The sequence below is a fragment of the Nicotiana tabacum genome, chromosome 22 (genome assembly GCF_000715075.1).
Source record: "Nicotiana tabacum cultivar K326 chromosome 22, ASM71507v2, whole genome shotgun sequence".
Taxonomy (NCBI): Eukaryota; Viridiplantae; Streptophyta; class Magnoliopsida; order Solanales; family Solanaceae; genus Nicotiana; species Nicotiana tabacum.
Genome location: NC_134101.1, coordinates 65,612,708 through 65,630,582, shown reverse-complemented (window position 1 = coordinate 65,630,582; position 17,875 = coordinate 65,612,708). Strand labels below are relative to the sequence as shown.

At 39.4% G+C, this 17,875-nt stretch overlaps 1 protein-coding gene across 2 annotated transcripts; it reads left to right on the top strand.

The window, feature by feature from the left end:
• The first annotated feature begins 9,835 nt into the window (after window positions 1-9,835).
• On the top strand, window positions 9,836-11,583 carry LOC107820020 (dirigent protein 25-like). 2 transcript variants are annotated; one of them, XM_016646227.2, is made up of 2 exons: window positions 9,836-10,356; window positions 10,663-11,583. In XM_016646227.2, the coding sequence occupies exons 1-2, from the start codon at window positions 10,146-10,148 to the stop codon at window positions 11,421-11,423; spliced, it is 972 nt and encodes a 323-aa protein (XP_016501713.1). In that variant the 5' UTR covers window positions 9,836-10,145; the 3' UTR covers window positions 11,424-11,583. The 2 variants fall into 2 exon arrangements, with proteins under 2 accessions (XP_016501713.1, XP_016501714.1); XM_016646228.2 differs by having other exon boundaries at window positions 9,837-10,356; window positions 10,666-11,583.
• Window positions 11,584-17,875: the final 6,292 nt, after the last annotated feature.

Below are 17,875 nucleotides of genomic sequence, written 5' to 3'. Positions count from 1 at the left end.
CTTTCTACTCAAGGCATCGACCGCCATATTGCCCTTCCTGAGATGATACAGAATGGTGATATCATAGTCCTTTTGTAGCTCTAACCATCTCCACTGCCTCAAATTTAGATCCTTTTGTTTGAACAAGTGCTGGAGACTCCGATGATACGTAAATACCTCACAAGACATACCGTAGAGATAATACCTCCAAATCTTCAATGCATGAATGATGGCAGCCAACTCCAAATCATGAACAAGGTAGTTATTCTCATGGAGCTTCAACTGACGTGAAGCATAAGAAATCACTCTACCCTCCTACATCAAGACACACCCAATACCCATCCGAGAAACGTCACAATACACTATATAAGAGCTAGAAGCTGAAGGCAAAACTAGAACTGGAGTTGTGGTCAATGCAGTTTTGAGCTTCTGAAAGCTCTCCTCACACTCATCCGACCACCTGAATGGAGCACCCTTCTAGGTCAATTTGGTCAAAAGAACTGCAATAGACGAGAAACTCTCCACGAAGCGACGATAATAATCGGACAAGCCGAGAAAGCTCCGAATCTCAGTAGCTGAGGACGGTCTGGGACAACTCTGAACCGCCTCTATCTTCTTTGGATCCACCTTAATCCCCTCATTGGACACCACGTGTCCAAGAAAGCCACCAAACTAAGCCAAAACTCACTCTTGGAGAACTTTTCTCCTCCCTCGGCAACTGTAGTACAATCCTCAAATGTTGGGCATGCTCCTCCTGGCTACGTGAGTACACCAGGATATCATCAATGAATACTATAACAAATGAGTCGAGATAAGGCTGAAATACACTTTTCATCAAATTCATGAATGCTGCTGGGTCGTTGGTCAGCCCAAAAGACATCACAAGGAACTCGTAGTGACCATAACGGGTCCTGAATGCCGTCTTTAGAATATCCGAGTCCCGAATCTTCAACTGGTGATATCCAGACCTCAAATCAATCTTAAAGAACACCCTTCCTCCCTGAAGCTGGTCAAATAGATCATCAATGTGCAGCAAAGGATACTTGTTCATGATTGTAACTTTGTTCAACTGCATATAGTCGATCCACATCCGCATAGTACCATCCTTCTTCTTCACAGACAGAACCGGTGCACCCCAAGGCGACATACTAGGCCTAATAAATCCCTTATCAAGAAGTTCCTGTAGCTGCTCTTTCAATTCCTTCAATTCAGCTGGTGCCATATAATACAGAGGAATAGAAATGGGTTGAGTGCCCGGCACCAAGTCAATACCAAAGTCAATATACCTGTCGGGTGGTGTGCCCGACAGGTCTGCAGGAAACACATCCGAAAAGTCTCGTACTACCGAAACAGAATCAATAGTAGGAGTATCAGCACCAACATCCCTCACAAAGGCCAAATAAGACAGACACCCCTTCCCAACCATCCGTTAGGCCTTCAAATATGAAATTACCCTGCTGGGAACATAATCTAGAGAACCCCTCCACTCGATCCTTGGAAAGCCTGGCATTGCCAACGTCACGGTCTTAGCGTGACAATCCAGAATAGCGTGACATAGAGATAACCAATCCATACCCAAGATCACATCTAAATCTACCATACTAAGAATTAAGAGATCATCTCTGCTCTTTAATCCTCCCTAATAGTCACCACACACGACCGATATATACGGTCCACAACAATAGTATCACCCACCGGTGCAGAGACATGAACAGATGAAACTAAGGACTCACAGGGCATATCGAGGTAACGAGCAAAATATGATGATACATACGAATAAGTGGAACCAAGGTCAAATAATACAGAAGCATCCTTGTGGCATACTGAGACAATACCTGTGATCACTGTGTCTGAAGCAACAACATCTGGTATGGCAGGAATAGCATAAAACCGGGTCTGACCACCACCTGATCGGCCTCCCCCTCTAGGGCGACCTCTAGCTACATGGGCCTCACCCCGAGCTGGCTGGGCGGGTGGTGAAGTAACCGGTGCTGAAGTTGTGGCATGACTCCTCTGCTGAACTGGACCTCCCAAGCGATGAGGACACTGTCTCCACATATGCCCAAACTCCCCGCACTCGAAGCAACTCCCTGATAGTGGTGGTGGGGACTCAATCGGGCCTCGAGTACCAGAGTGACTGTTAGAAGGACCTGGCACAGATGAACCCTGAACCGATGGAGCACAGGACAAACACTAAGCTGGGAGAGCACTGAGAGATGATTGGCCTGGACGGGCACTATATGAACCATGGCTGGATAATGCACCACGATGAACTGGATGAGTCATCTGAGCGGGCGTATAAGGATGACCCCTGCTGTGGTGGAACTGACTCCCGGAAGAAACACCGTTGAAGCCACCCGAACCAATAGGCCTCTTGGCCTCCCTCTCCTCACGCTCCTGACTAATGACTATCTCTATCCACCGAGCAATGTTAACCACCACATCAAAAGTATCACAAGATACCCTCTCCCTAGTCATAAATAACCGCAGGTGATATTTGAGGCCATCAATGAACCTCCTAATCCTTTCCCTATTAGTGGGAACCAATCAAACTGCGTGATGAGCCAACTCAAAAAATCTCATCTCGTACTGTGTCACAGACATGCCATCTTGATGTAGCTGCTCGAACTGCCTACAAAGCTCCTCCCTATGGGTTTGTGGAACAAACTTCTCCAAGAAGATGACGGAGAACTCATGCCATGAAAGTGGTGCAGCACCGACTAGCATGCTCCTCTCATAGGTCTCCCACCATCTGAAGGCATCCCCAGTAAACTGAAAAGTAGTGAATGAGACCCCCCCTACTAGTCTCCAGAATACCCGTCGTTCGAAGAATCCACTGGCACATATCCAAAAAGTCTTGGGCATCCTCTGACTTTTCCCCACTGAATGATGGAGGCTAGAGTCTCCCAAATATCTCAAATCTCTTCTGCTCATCATCACTCATAACGGGACCTACCTGGGCCTGAGCAGCTGTAACCGGTTGGGCTGGTAGTACCCCTGGTGTCTGAAGTCCCTGCATCACCTGCTCTGGAGTACGGGCGGCGGGAGTCTGAGTACCTTCCCCAGCCTGAGAAGTGGTTGGCACGGTCTGAACAGAAATCGCCTGAGCAAGGCTAGTGTACACAGTCAAAATTTGAGCCAAAGTCTCCTGAAGGTCTGGAATCACAATGGGCACAACTGGTGCCTAAGGTGGTCCTGCTAGCTCAACCACATCTGGAATATGCTCCTGAGCTGAAGCGACTGGTGGATCTGCAAATGCTGCTTTAACTGTTGTACGAGCTGCACCTCTGCCCCTACCGCGGCCCCTACCACGACCCCGGCCTCTCGTGGCTCTAGCCAGTGGTACTGGTGGTTGTCCGTCCTGTCCGGTAGCATATGTCCTCACTATATGTGAGAGAATAGAATAACAGAAGTTTATTTCTCGGAATCAATAAATTTGCACGACAAGAATACAAGAACGTGAAGTTTTCCTAAGGGTTCAGCTGGCTCTCGAAGATAAGTACGGACGTCTCCGTACCGATCCGCAAGACTCTACTAAACCTGCTCATGACTCGTGAGACATATGTAACCTAGGCTCTGATACCAACTTGTCATAAGGTGACAAGTGGGCCGGCCCGGGCCCGCGGGCTAAATGGGCTAAACGGGCTGGGACCGTTAGGCCCGCTAGAGGTTGGCTCGTGCCAGTCTCGTGGGCCGGTTCTTAGCTAGAAATTATTAGGACCGGGCCCGTTTGGCCCGCCAATAGACCGGGACCGGACTGGTCCCTTGGCGGGCCCAACAGATATTTTTTTTTTTAAAAAAAAATAGTTGTTTGGCTTTTGAAAAAAAGAGTTGTTGGGGGTTTAAAAAATAGCCGTTGGCTATTTAAAAAATAGCTATTTTACCCCCCAACTTAGTTTTAACCCCAAACTTTTTATTATTATACTTTTTCACTATTTTTTACTATACATACCCCCTCATTCTTTCATTTTCTTATAAAATCAATATCAATCTATCAAAATCTCTCTCTAATTTTCTTCTATACTTGCTACAATTGTTTACTTTATCAAAAACAATTGTGAGGCTGCTACTATTACTTACTTTATTCTAAAAAATAGTCAAAAATATTGAGGTTGTTATAATTTGTGAAAAAATTGTGAAGTTGGTGAATTGAAGTCTTCAAGTCTTCGATGATAATCAATTTTCAACAAGTTGTTCGTCAATTCGGTAAACTCGTTCCAACTCTTAAGTCTTAATATTATAGTTTTGTTTGTTTTATTTATTTGCTATAATTTGATTAATTAAGATGTCTTCCTTAAGAAATATTTTTGATAAAAATAAGAATAAGGGAAAATCTAAGACTGGCGAATCTAGTGGTACTGTTGTTCCTCCTCCCCTGCCCCCGGCTTCCCGAACCAAATCACATACCCGTCCTACACCTGCTATTCTTGATACTGATAATAGTTTATTACAATTTAGCAATACTGAATTTTGCCATAATATTGCACCTGGTGAACATTTAGACCATGAATTAATGAATGCTCTCTATTCTAATAATTATAATACTATTGATGAAAATGATGATGAGAAAATTAATCTTGATGAAACTCAACCGGATGATGATACACCCACTAGTCCTGCTCCTGATGTTGACCCAACTAGTAGTAATGATTTTTTACAACTAAATGAGCTTGAAATTTATTTGTCTCTAATTTCTATTTAATTTTAAAAAAAATTTACTGCTTAGCCGTTGGGCCCGTAGGGACCACGGGCCCGACCCGTTTAGCCCGGGACCATGAGTTCATGGGCCAGGTCCCGGGCCGGTTCCTACAAAAAAAACATTTAGCCCGGGACCGTTTAGCCTATTTATTTAAGGACCGGGACCGAGGCCCACGAGACCGGCCCGTTAGGCCCATTTAGGGCCCGACCCGACCCACTTTCCACCCCTAGCTTGTCACGACCCAAAATCCAATATGTCGTGATGGCGTTTATCATGGTACTAGGCAAGCCGACTAATCAGACATTTCTAACATAGTCAACTTTAAAATATACTAAAAAGTTTAAATAAATAAAAATATCTCATAAAATGGGATAGAATATCATAACTCAATACATAAGTTTTTTCAAAATCGGGGTGTCACTCAGTACATGATCATCTACATAATGATATAGTCTGGTACACTGTCTAGAAAGTAGAACTGAATAAATAAACTGAAAGATAAGGAAGGAGAGTCAAGGACTACTGACGCCAAAGCAACTACCTCGATCATCTCCAAATGTCTGAACTCTGTGAATCAGCAACCGCCGTGACCGAAAATACCTGGATCTGCACACGAGGTGCAGGGTGTAGCGTGAGTACAACCAACTCAGTAAGTAACAAATCTAACTATTGGGCTGAAAGTAGTGACGAGCTTTACAAGTATAGTTCAATTACAAAATTACAGTACAGAAATGTAAGCATGCTTCCAAATTAAACAGTTAAAGCCCAAACAGGTAAATCATGTCAAGTTCAATTGAAACAAGATATGGTACACCTCGATATCTACATGACAGTTATACACGCCAACTAAAGTATAAAAATAGTAATGAAATCATATGCATACTCTCAGAGTACAAGTCACTCAGTTCTCTCAGTCACTCAATCCTCCCAATCGCTCGGCACTCGCACTCAATAGGTACCTGCGTCCATTGTAGATGTGCAGACTCCGGAGGGGCAATTCCAGTCCAAGCGCTATAATAAGCCAATCTAGGCATAAATCAATAAACATGTTGCGGTGTGGAGCCCGAACCCATAAATATCCTCACAATTAGGCCCTTGTCCTCACTTAGTAATCAATCTCTCTAGTCTCTCGGGCTCACAAGAATCATGATAATCACTCCAAACAATGATGATATAATGTATCAAAAAAGAACAACAAAGACTGAGATATAACATGTAACTAATAGATGTGACTGAGTACAAAATGATAAATCAAGCAAATAATTCAACATGTAACATGACCTATGTGGGTCTCAACAGTACCAACACATGGCCTAAACATGATTTCTAGCATGATTGGCAGCTCAACTTCTCTAACACATGGTTAAAATGCGGGTAACGACAAGATTATTCAACTATACAGTTCCATGGAATTGACCAAGTCATAATTCCCATGGTGCATGCCCACACGCCCGTCACCTAGCATGTGCGTCACCTCAACACCAATCACATAACACGTAAATCGGGGGTTTTATACCCTCAAAACCATATTTAGAAGTGTTACTTATTTCGAACTTTACAAAATCCCTACTCCAATAAGCCCTTGCCTCGCGAATCGGCCTCCGAATACCTCGAATCTAGCCCCAAACAATTCGATACAATCAACATGAGCTAAAGGAATCAATTCCATAAGAAAATACTAAATTATTAATCAAAAGTAAAAAAGTCAACTCAAAAGTCGACCCTCGGGCTCATGTCTCGGAATCCAATAAAAATTATAAAATCCGGAATCCCATTCAACCACGAGTCTAACCATACCAAATTACCAAATTCCGATACCAATTCACCACTCAAATCCCCAAATTAAACTCTCAAAATCCCTAGCCTCAAACTCCCAAATTCCACCTCAAAGTCACACAAGCTAGATGGAAAATTGAATGGGGAAACAAGATTATTGAATAAAAATGATCACAAGTGACTTACCTCAAGAAACCCCTCGAAAATCCATTCAAAAATCGCCTAATCCCTAGCTTGCAAAGTCCAAAGTGAAAGAAATTACGAAACCCTTGAATTTAACATTCTGCCTAGCTGTTTTCGGTTCTAATGATCATTTAACCGCACCTGCGATTTCGCTTTTGCGGTCCAAGCGTCGTATATGCGGAGCTACACTGCACACTGGCCCTTCGCACCTGCGGCCAATCCCCTCGCAGGTGCGATCACACCAGAAGGCAGAATTTCTAGCAACGCTTCCAGTCCAAATTTTCTTCCGTTAACCATCCGGAATCCACCCGAGGCCCTCGGGACCCAACCAAATATGCCCTCAAGTCCTAAAACATTATACGAACTTGCTCGAAGCGTCAAATCATATCAAACAATACTAAAATTATGAATCGCGCATCGATTCTAGCCTAATGAACTTTGAACTTCCAACTTCGACATCCGATGGCGAAACCTATCAAATCAAGTCCGATTGACCTCAAATTTTGCACACAAGTCATAAATAACACAACAGACCTACTCCAACTCCCGGAACCAAAATCCGAGCTAGTAACCACAAAGTCAACTCTTGGTCAAATTTCGTAATTTTCAACTTTTGTCATTTCAAGCCTAATTCAACTACGAATCTCCAAATTACTATCCGGACACACTCCTAAGTTCAAAATCATCTAACGGAGCTATCAGAACCACCGAAACTCCGTTTCGGATCCTTTTACACATAATTCATATCCGGTCAACCTTTTTAACCTAAGCTTTCAACTCTTGAGACTAAGTGTCTCATCACATTCTGAAACATCCCCAGAACTGAAGCAACTACCCCGACAAGTCACATAGCAACTAATAAGCATAAAATGAGCAGTAAATGGATAACGGAGCTACAACACTCAAAACGACTGGCCGAGTCATTACAATATTCCAATCCTTCTTGGATCGGGAGAGAGGGATAAAAGAAAAAAAGTGTAAAGTCTAGTTTTATTTCTATTCAATAAAATGAGAATCGTGCAGAGAATATTGATGAAATTCTTTACAAAAGGTCCAAATCACCCTTCTAATCTAGATCTTTTCCTACTTATAATGGCACATGGGCCACAAAACCCTATATGGTATAATAGAAGGGAATATCTATAGAATATTCTTTAAGGAATTTAAATCCTAAGACTGGTCGTCACTTCAGGCTGAAGATGGGTGTTTGTCTTCGTCTTCATCTTCTGCCAATTCGGTTTGACCTCGGCATCGCTTCATCCTTCACTAGGTCCCAGCCACCAAAGACTATATTACCGTTGTCAAATACGTAAAACAAAGTTTTTACCCATTAATACAGGTAGAAAGTATTCTCTTTTTTTCGCCGGAGTAGAAACTAGAAAGTAAGAGTTCTTTTTAAATTTTTGGTTCTTTTTCCTTTTTCGTTTTTCCATTCGTATTGGCATCCTACTAATTTGAGTTTATATCGCGCAAAACCTGCAAAAGATGTAAACGCTTCCTTTTTGAATTATTTTCATTATCAGAATTTAAACTTAAAGACATTTTGTTAAGGGTGAATACATCATAAGCATTCTACTGCAGTTCTTGGTGGTGATAGTTCATTTTCATACACGTTTGGGATGGGGAAGAGTTTTTATTATCTGAAATTTTCTTTAACTTCATGAGTGGGGAAAAATTTCTGTGATCTTATTCAAAAGGTCTAGTTGAAAATTTGCAAGTTGTTCTTTTACCAGACAAAAACCTAAGGAAAATAGTAAAAAATATTTTACCTTTCTAACTTTTTGTTAAAAGTGGAATTCCTCTTCACATTTTAGAGTATGATAATTATTTCGTTCCAACTTAATGATCCGCATATTGACCGGTGCTTTTGAAAAGATAATGTTCGTTCTGTCTTCTAGATTATTTACCTCTTTGAACAAAATATTTTCTATCAACCTCTCAAAATTATCCTCTTTTCCTTTTGTCCCCCTCCCCCCTTTTTTTTTTGCTTTTCTTTTTCGAAAAAAAAAAACCATACGAGTACTAATTAACTTGACTCTTCTTTTCATTATTTACCTTAAATATTTTACCGATAATTTGATGTTTTCTCTTCACATTGGACTCTAAGTTCATCCACTATGTAAATAAATATTACTTTACACACCTAACTATCTAAGACACACTACTTTTTTCTTAACTAATTTTTCAAAATGTATAATATCACGCACCAATCAAATAGTGACACGTGTCATTTAAAATAATAAAATAATTAAAATTACAGTTATACCTTTCATCTTCCCCATCTAAACTACCATGGCTATCTTCCTCCTCTCTTCACCATCAAACACTATAGCCTCTTCCTCCACCTTTTACTTAATAACAAAGCCACCATTAACTAACAAAAATCACCAGAAAACAAACCCAAAACTCCATCTTTTCCACTAAAATTGAATCAAGCTTTAATCATTGGAAAAATTTTCGGAAAGTTCTTGCTTCCGAAAAATTCGACTTCGCTATGGGTAAAGATCAAGTTAAGCTTCTCTGCAAAAAAGAAAAGATCTTCTATGCAAAAGGTTGAGGCAAGCTTTTGGCGGAGCTACAAAAAGCTTTAACGGTTGAATCTAATCTAAATTTCTCGATAAAAGATCTGAAAAAAAAAAACTAAAAACTAATCAACGAGAAGAAATATGAGAAATCGTGGTATGTCTATTTGAGAAGAAGGAGATTTGGTGGTGGAGCTCAAGGAGTAGCCATGGCAAAATTTTGTAAAAGGAAGAAGATGGCTCAATTTAAAATATTAAAAAACTAAAAAAAAAATTGACATCTGACACAAAATTTTTCTGTTCACGCGACTCATTCGTTGGGAAAAACACACAATGTCCATGTGGGCAAAGTAGTGTGTCTTAAATATACTTTAGAAATGTTAAGTGTGTAAAGTAATATTCGTTCCCAGAGAGTATGTAACATGCATTTGGGTTATAATTCAGGGGAAGTTATGTATTTTGCCGAAAATCATTAAGTTTGTTTACTATAGAATAGGAGTACTTGAGAAATATTGATTAGTAATATTCCCTAGAGAATTAAGGACTTGAGAAATACTACTCTTTATCGAACCCATAAGATTCTTGTTTCATATTAAATTCTTTCAAGAAGGAAGTTTCATCCTTGTCACATGAGTAATTCTAACCAACTCCTCTAGGCTCTAGAAATAATAGAAGTTTCTCTTTCTTAAGAATACCTTTTATGGTTAGCATCTGCTTTTATACTTAGGTTCCTATCTGTACATTAAATTCTTTTTGCAATCACTTAACTAATACACTGTTAAGAGTGGGAAGGTTTATACCTAATCCATCTCATCAACTCCTCTCACCTTATGAAAGTATCCAATTTGTCTCCATTTTTAGCATATATATATATACTCTCATTGAAGTTTCTGTTATCCATCAACTCTCATTTAAGATAATCATTAATTTCTCAAGCATATCAGAAACCAGAGAACCTCGCTTTTCCATAATTCTGTCATTAACAAATGGCAACTCACAAATGCATCAAGCCTTTTCAACTCAAATTCATCATCTCATCCTTACTCATTCTAGCTCTTACAATAACATTTGCCACAGCAGGTCGAATCCTTGACGAGGAAGTGTCTACCACGACTGTAGCACCAGAAGATCCTGATCCAACCCAGGCACCAGTTTCTGGCGCAACTGCGGGTACTGGTGCAGCTGCTGGGGTTACAGGTATTAGTTACTATGTGACTATTTCATGAGATAACAGAATTTTAGTTACTTTGTCACAATTTATGTGACATTTTTTGTTTCTCGAGATTCAAATAATGTAAATTTTGACGAACATTTTAAAATGTATTTTTTTTTTATTATATTGACACGAGAATAATTGCAATTTAAAGTATTTTTTATATAGTTTTTTGAATATATATATAAAATTTAATATTAAAATATTAAGATGATCTAATCCAATTTAACTTTTACCGATTAGTCAAATTGACTCTCGAAAAGTTGTTCTCACGTTTTATTATTTTGTAGCAGATCCCGCAGCACCTGCTGCTGCAGCAGGAGTTGGTGCTGCAGCAGCAGGCGGAGTTGGTGCTGGAGATGATCACACATTTTCCTTCTTCATGCACGATATACTTGGAGGATCAAATCCTTCAGCTATAGCAGTTACTGGAATTGTAACTAACCCTGCAACAAGCGGTCAAGTTCCGTTCGCGAAGCCTAACGGTGCAGTTTTAGCAGTAGACAATGGTGTCCCTACTAACAATGCCAACAGCGGAATTATCAGCAACAACAACGTCCCTTTCCTTACTGGCCTTAGCGGAATTACGTCAAACGTTATTAATCAAAACAACGGAAACAATATCATCGGTGGAGGTTACGGTTTACCAGCAATAAATTTGCAGCAATTAGGATCAGGAATTAGTTTCCAGAAGCTGATGTTTGGGACATTGACAGTATTTGATGATGAATTAACCGAAGGACACGAGCTTAATTCGGGGTTAATTGGGAAAGCACAAGGATTTTATGTTGCTAGTTCAGAAGATGGGTTGAGTCAGACTATGGCATTTACTGTGATGTTTAAGAGTGGAAGTTATGCTGATAGCCTTAGTTTCTTTGGTGTTCACAGAATGGGAGTTTCAGAATCACATCTTGCTGTTATGGCTGGTACTGGAAAGTATGTAAATGCTAAGGGATTTGCTACTGTTAAGACTTTTCCAGCTACAAACCAGATTCAAGAGACAGATGGTGTACAAACTGTGCTGCTTATTACTGTGTATCTTGCTTATTAGTGTGTTTGTGATTCATTTTCTATTCTGGTGTGGCTTTTGCTCAGAGTTTGGATGACAAGATTTTTAACTTTGTGCTCTTGAAAATTTTATGTAAGTTTAAGCTCCAATTTGGGTTGCTCTGTTTCGCTTTTCATCAATGAAGTAATTAACCATTTCTCTACATGATCCTTTATATATATGTTATATGTGATAAGTCAACCACAAGCAAAATATTAATTAGTGTTTAAATTTTATATATTGACAAGGTAAAATCAATATATTTACACATTTAGATCACTTGTAAATAATAACGTCAAAACATCTTTATAGTTTATATTAACTTAAATCCTTATATTAGCTATTAGTACAGTACTACCTTAAAATGCTCAGGCCTCTAGACATATAAATAAAGAAAAGGAGCAAAAAAGTGTTTGAAAACAGAATATGGAAAAAAAGGGGACAAAGATTTGTATGAAATTAGAATTAGCTCTTCCTAATCAAACACGAATATAAGCTCCAAAATTGAAGGATGAGACCAACTTAACTCTTAATGAAGTAAGACAAAAACTTTTGGTGCGTCCACCATTGTACCTTGCACGTGACAAGTTTTAAGGGGGTGAGAAAATAATAATTGAAAAATGAAAAACAAAATAAGAATAAAACAAGACGGCTGATCTTTTAACAGGCATGCTATGGAATAGATAGAGCGGGGTAAATAGTTTGGAATGGGCAGAGCCAGATAAATTATTTGAATTGTGTATGTAATTGTGAATCAATCCCTAAAAATTTTAATCTTGGGCATTGGCTGGATTCAGATATAAACAACGACGAGTAATACTCAGACCTACTCTACTACTATTCAAACAAAATTTATTCTAAAATAGCGAGTAACCAAAATATGTTTTCCAATCCTCCTCTTCTTTTTGTTCCCCTTTATATTATTGTGATATTTGACTCAAATATCAAGTTCAAAGATAAAAATCCTTGAAAAATAAAAGAAACAAATGATATAGATGGTCATTATAGGGAGGTAGTTACTCAAGAAGAGATACGAGACATAACAATTGATAAAACCTCATGTACCTAAAAATAATAAAAATAAAGAGATATCAATAAAACATGTCTCAAATGAAAAAAGATAGAATCGAAATAATATAGTTGTCGACAATATCTTTGCTTATAATGTTGCTGTTGAAATAATGCAACAAGATGAGGATCTTGAACCTAAATTTGTCGATGAATGTAGAAAAAGAAATAATTGGCCAAAATAAAAAAACGTTATCCAAGTAGAATTGACTTCACTTGAAAAACGTAAAGTTTTTGGACTTTAGCCTGAACATCTAAAGGTGTAAAGCCTATGGGTTACAAATAAATTTTTATGCGAAAAAAGAAAATGAAAAAATAAAGTCGTAAATATAAAGCACAACTTGTGGCACACGAATTTTCGCAACGACCTGTCATTGATTGTATGGAGACATATTCTCCTATTATGGATGCAATCACATTCAGGTATCTTATCAGTCTGGCAGTACATGAAAAAATGGATATGTGTCTTATGGATGTTGTCACGGCCTATTTATATGGCTCACTAGACAACAAAAGTTTTATGAAAATCCCTGAAGGATTCAAAGTGCCTGAAACATATAAAGATTCCCGGGTGTCACGATTCAAAAACTAACCGTCGTGATGGTGCCTATCGATGGTACTAGGCAAGCCGTCATTTCCAAATACTCCAAATATTTAACAGAAAAATAATTCAAGACATTTGAAATAGGCAAAGTTTTCATAAACAAGGGGGGTAAAACGCAAAACACAAGTGCGGAAATAGCTCCCAATATCGGGGTGTCACTAAGCCATGAGCATCTATACATAATCAATCTAGAAATAAAACGACTGTAACAGTTTGGATCCCAAATATAACGAAAGAAAGGATAAGGAAGGAGAAACAAGGAATGTAAACGCCAGGTAGCTACCTCGGTATCCCCAACGGCCAGCTACGCAAAATATCAACACCCTCCACGTCCAAAAACTCCTGGATCTGCACAAGAAGTGCAGCGTGTAGCGTGAGTACAACCAACTCAGTAAGTAATAATAATAAATAAAGAACTGAAAAATAGTGACGAGCTATACAATTATTGTTTGTTTTCAGTAATCTCGGCAAGAAAGTAGACATGCTTTCAAATCCGGCAATTTAAGTCAAATCAGTTTATACATTGCCAAGTTCAAGTAAACCCGGATATAATATCTTCCAGGAGTTTCAAAACAGTGACATATAGCAGCTAAGTGCAACAACAAATGAAAGCAAGTACAACCTCTCAGGACAACAGTCACTCAACCTTTCTCAATAGCTCAATCACTCGGCTCTCGGCTCTCAACACTCCCACTCAATAGGTACATGCGCTTACTGGAGGTGTACAGACTCCGGAGGGGCTCCTTCAGCCCAAGCGCTATATCGTTGCGGTGTGCAGCCCGACCCCATATAAATAGCCATAAGGCTCATTGCGGCATGTAACTCGGTCCATATATACAACCCTAAGGCTCGTTGCGGCGTGCAACCCGATCCATATCTACATATATCTCACAACTCAGGCCCAAACTCAGTCACCAACCTTTCCAGTCTCTAGGGCTCTCAGAAATTATAAAAATCAGCCCAAACAAAGATAATATAATATATCAGCAAGAACAAGAAGAGACTGAGATATGATACACAAGTAAACCGTGACTGAGTACTGATCGGGTCCAAACACACACCACTATAGAGTAGCGAGGATGGTCAATGCAGTTTTACCCAACGAGGTCGGGATCGATTTCCACTAGGAGTTAATTTGGTTTGGAGTTGGGTATCTAACTAATCTAGATGTGCTTGTTGTTCCTAATTGTACTTCCAAACATTGTTGCGATTGATTCTATGCTAATTTTATACTATTATGTGCTGAGTGTAAGCTAAGTACAATATTTTTGGTGAAAGTTTTCAAGTGTTAAAAGGCACTAAGGAAGTGACTTCCGCCTAGGTGAGTATCTAATGAGTATCAAGAATCTAGGACAAGCTTGTTATGATTGGGATCGTGATATAGCCATCACACATTAGCGCTCACTTTATACCTCTCGGTAGTTAGAGTGACTTTGCCCGATTTGGCTTTCTCAAGCCCAAATGGGTGTTCATACAATACAAGTTAAATTGGCTCAAGTCGGGTATTACTATCTCTAGGTTTAACCCTTTAATTGGGCAATCAATCTCTTGAGTTCACCTTAATTCCTTGTTAGCATAATTTTTCTAGACTTAGTCCCTCTTTCTCAAGAAGAGCCTAAGTCATAAAGGCATGAATCAGTGTTTGCAATTACTAATTCTACAATTTTAGCATTAATTAGGCTAAATATCACTAACCCATAAACAATTAAGCCCTAAAATTCAAGACCCATTAAATACCCACACTAGGGTTGGGTCACAACCCTAGCTATGGGGTATAGCTACTCATAATAACAGTAAAAATCAAAGATAAAGATGAAATATAAGCCATAATATTAAAGTACAAGATGAAAATTTAAAGTTTGAAGGTAAATCTACTCTAAAATTGCCTAAAAAGGGAAAAACCAGCCGTTCACGTGCTCTCCTCAACAAAACTTAACCTAAAATTGATAAAAGGATCTATTTATACTAGGCTGAAATTTTCGGACAAAAATGCTACTGCGGAGGATTTGCGGACGCGTAATTCTGACCGCGTCCGCATTTGAGCTTTCGCGGCCACGTAATAATGAGCGTGGTCCGCGTTTCTTTAATACTGGGCTTGGATTGGGCTTAGTTTTGCAGACCGCATAATTTCAACCGCGTCTGCATGTGCTTCTATTGTGGCCGCGTAATTTGGACGCCGACCGCGTTCTTCAGTTAAGCTTGACTTGCATGGTCTCTGAACCTCAAGATGCGCTCTCAGCGGAATTCCCTTCGTGGCCGCGCCAAAGATTTCGAGGTCGCGCCTTTCTTACGCGGTCATCAGTGATTTTAGTACTCAAAGCAGCTTCTCTTAATCTACTTTCGCGGACCGCGTAATAGTGGCCGCCTTAGCGGTGGTCCTTACTCGGCCGCGCTTTTCTGCCGCTCTCAGCGCTCCAGTCTCAGCCTTGGATTCGTGCAGGTTTGACTCCTTTATGAGTTGATTATGGCTTCTTTGCCTCATTTTGACCAAACCATGCAAGCAAGCACATTAAGTTAGTTTTCGGGAATAACTTTACGCATTTTTGACCCAAAACCTAAGCAAAAGATAGCAAATAATAGGATAAAACCCTAGTTATCAACTCCCTCAAACTTAAGCTTTTGCTTGTCCTCAAGGAAATAAGGTAATTCCCACCTCCACATGAAAAAAATAAAGGAAAATTTCAGCTTTCCTATGGTGACTTTATCAAGCATCAATTGGGACTAACAATTACCCTCAACACAAATGCATTATCAACAACATCATGCTATGACTTCTTGAGTTCCATAGTTCTAATGTGATACAAAAGCATCAAGAGTTGACTCAATTCATCAAGGAAGCTCGCTCTCTCATGTAGGTCATTGTGGATCCCAGACTCCTCCTCTTCTACTCTCCATGAGCTAATCTCACCTTATAGAATATGACACTCAAAATAGGGATTGTAAAGAAGTGTGCTCGTCACTCTCAAAAGAATGTCACAAGTCTGGCTCTAAGTACCATAAGGTTGCCCCTCATGTAAATCACCACTAATGTAAGCTCACTCAACTTGAAATCCTATAGGGCTTTATCGGGATGTAATGAAGGCTTTTTGGATTAAGGTAGGACATAATGAACTATAATGGTATCATCTTTCCTTAAGCACTCCATTTTCTCATTTCGGCTCATATTTTCTGGACTCTTTTGAGTAATTTTCTTCTTTCTTAGGGGAACTAGAGAGACACATTGTCACTCTTTCTTCTTCATGACAATTATTTTTCTCCTTTGAGTCTTTTGATTCAATCCATGCCTTTCAACATTGTTTTCTTGAATCCGTTCAACCTTTACTTTCGTTTTGACATGCTTTTTTTTGGTTTTTCATCCTTTCTTTGCCTTTTTTTTCCATCAATTCTTTTTGTTCTTTGAATCTTTCATCACTTTGAAATTTCTCGTCTCTCCCTCAAACTTATGTTTTTACCAAATGTTCATCATGAATGCTAAGGAAAGATTGGGTGCCAAGAGAGGATCATTATAAAACAGATGAGGGTTGTAATGTGGTTATTGAATGAAAAAGGCTTAGGCTCAAAGGGGTTGACTAAGGATATCATAATGGTAGGCTACAGAAGTTTTCAAATGTTCAAATGGGACCAAGAAGAGCCTATAATCACTTCTCAAGTCGAGCTACACTTAGAATTTTGCCTAGAAAAACATTCAGGGTAAGGTCTAGACTTGTTGGCACGAGACTTGGACTTGTAATTCAATACCTCACCTCTCAAGCTACTTGATTGTTAAAGAAAATAGTGTCGAGGGCCCACAACAACCCCAGCTAAGATTGAAGATCATAGATGACTCACAAAAACCACTTGATGATAGTTTCAGTCAACTCAAGAGTCTAAAGGTCACAACTAGAGCTAATCTTGTCAACAAACTTGTCTCTAACCATGAGGTCGAAAGTAAATGTGTTAGTGCCAAGTGAAGCCTACTTGAGACACTTTTATTCATTACTACTATGTATCAAAACAGAAAGAAAAACAGACTCAATCCCTTAAGAAGGTTGTCACGCCATCCATCGTTGGGAAGAGCCACCCGATTCATACAACAACCACCTTTGAAAAGAACCGTGGCATTAAAAAAAACCAAAGGCTTATTGATCACGCAGAAATATAAAAAGAGGCTACAAACTCAAAAAGAAGCTACTAAAGGAAATAAGAAGCTAAGCTATTAAGGAAAATTACAAAAGAAGTTATAAAGTAAAATACGGAAAGTAAAATAAATATGTACAATAGGGGAGTGGAACGAATATACACAAAATGAGGATGAATATATACATGGAATGGTAAAGTTATATACATACCAAAAGTGAAAAATAACAAAAATAAAAACAACGATAAGTAAAAATAAAGAAAAATAGTATCATAATTATTACATGCCAGTCATCAAATCAAAATAAGACCACAACACCCCACCCCACCCCACCCCACCCCAAATAAAAGATAACATTGTCCTCAATGCTAAAAGCAAAAATAAGATTAGGGAAGGGATAGAGAGTAAAGAAAACTCCCTATGTGGTCTCTGTCTGCATGGGGTCAGGCTCACTAGTGGGGACCTCGGACTGTATAGGGTCATCAACTCCCTCCGGGTCCTCCAACTGTATCTCCAGGTCCTCTGACTGGGGCACCACAAATCCTCTCACCGGCTCTCTGTCAGCCTCCTGCTCTGATGCCTGTGTTGTCTGTGCTGCAGGGGCAGTCTCCTCCATAAGCAGGTCTAGTGGAATATCTCCGGTAGAAGTAAACTTCTCTACCTCCT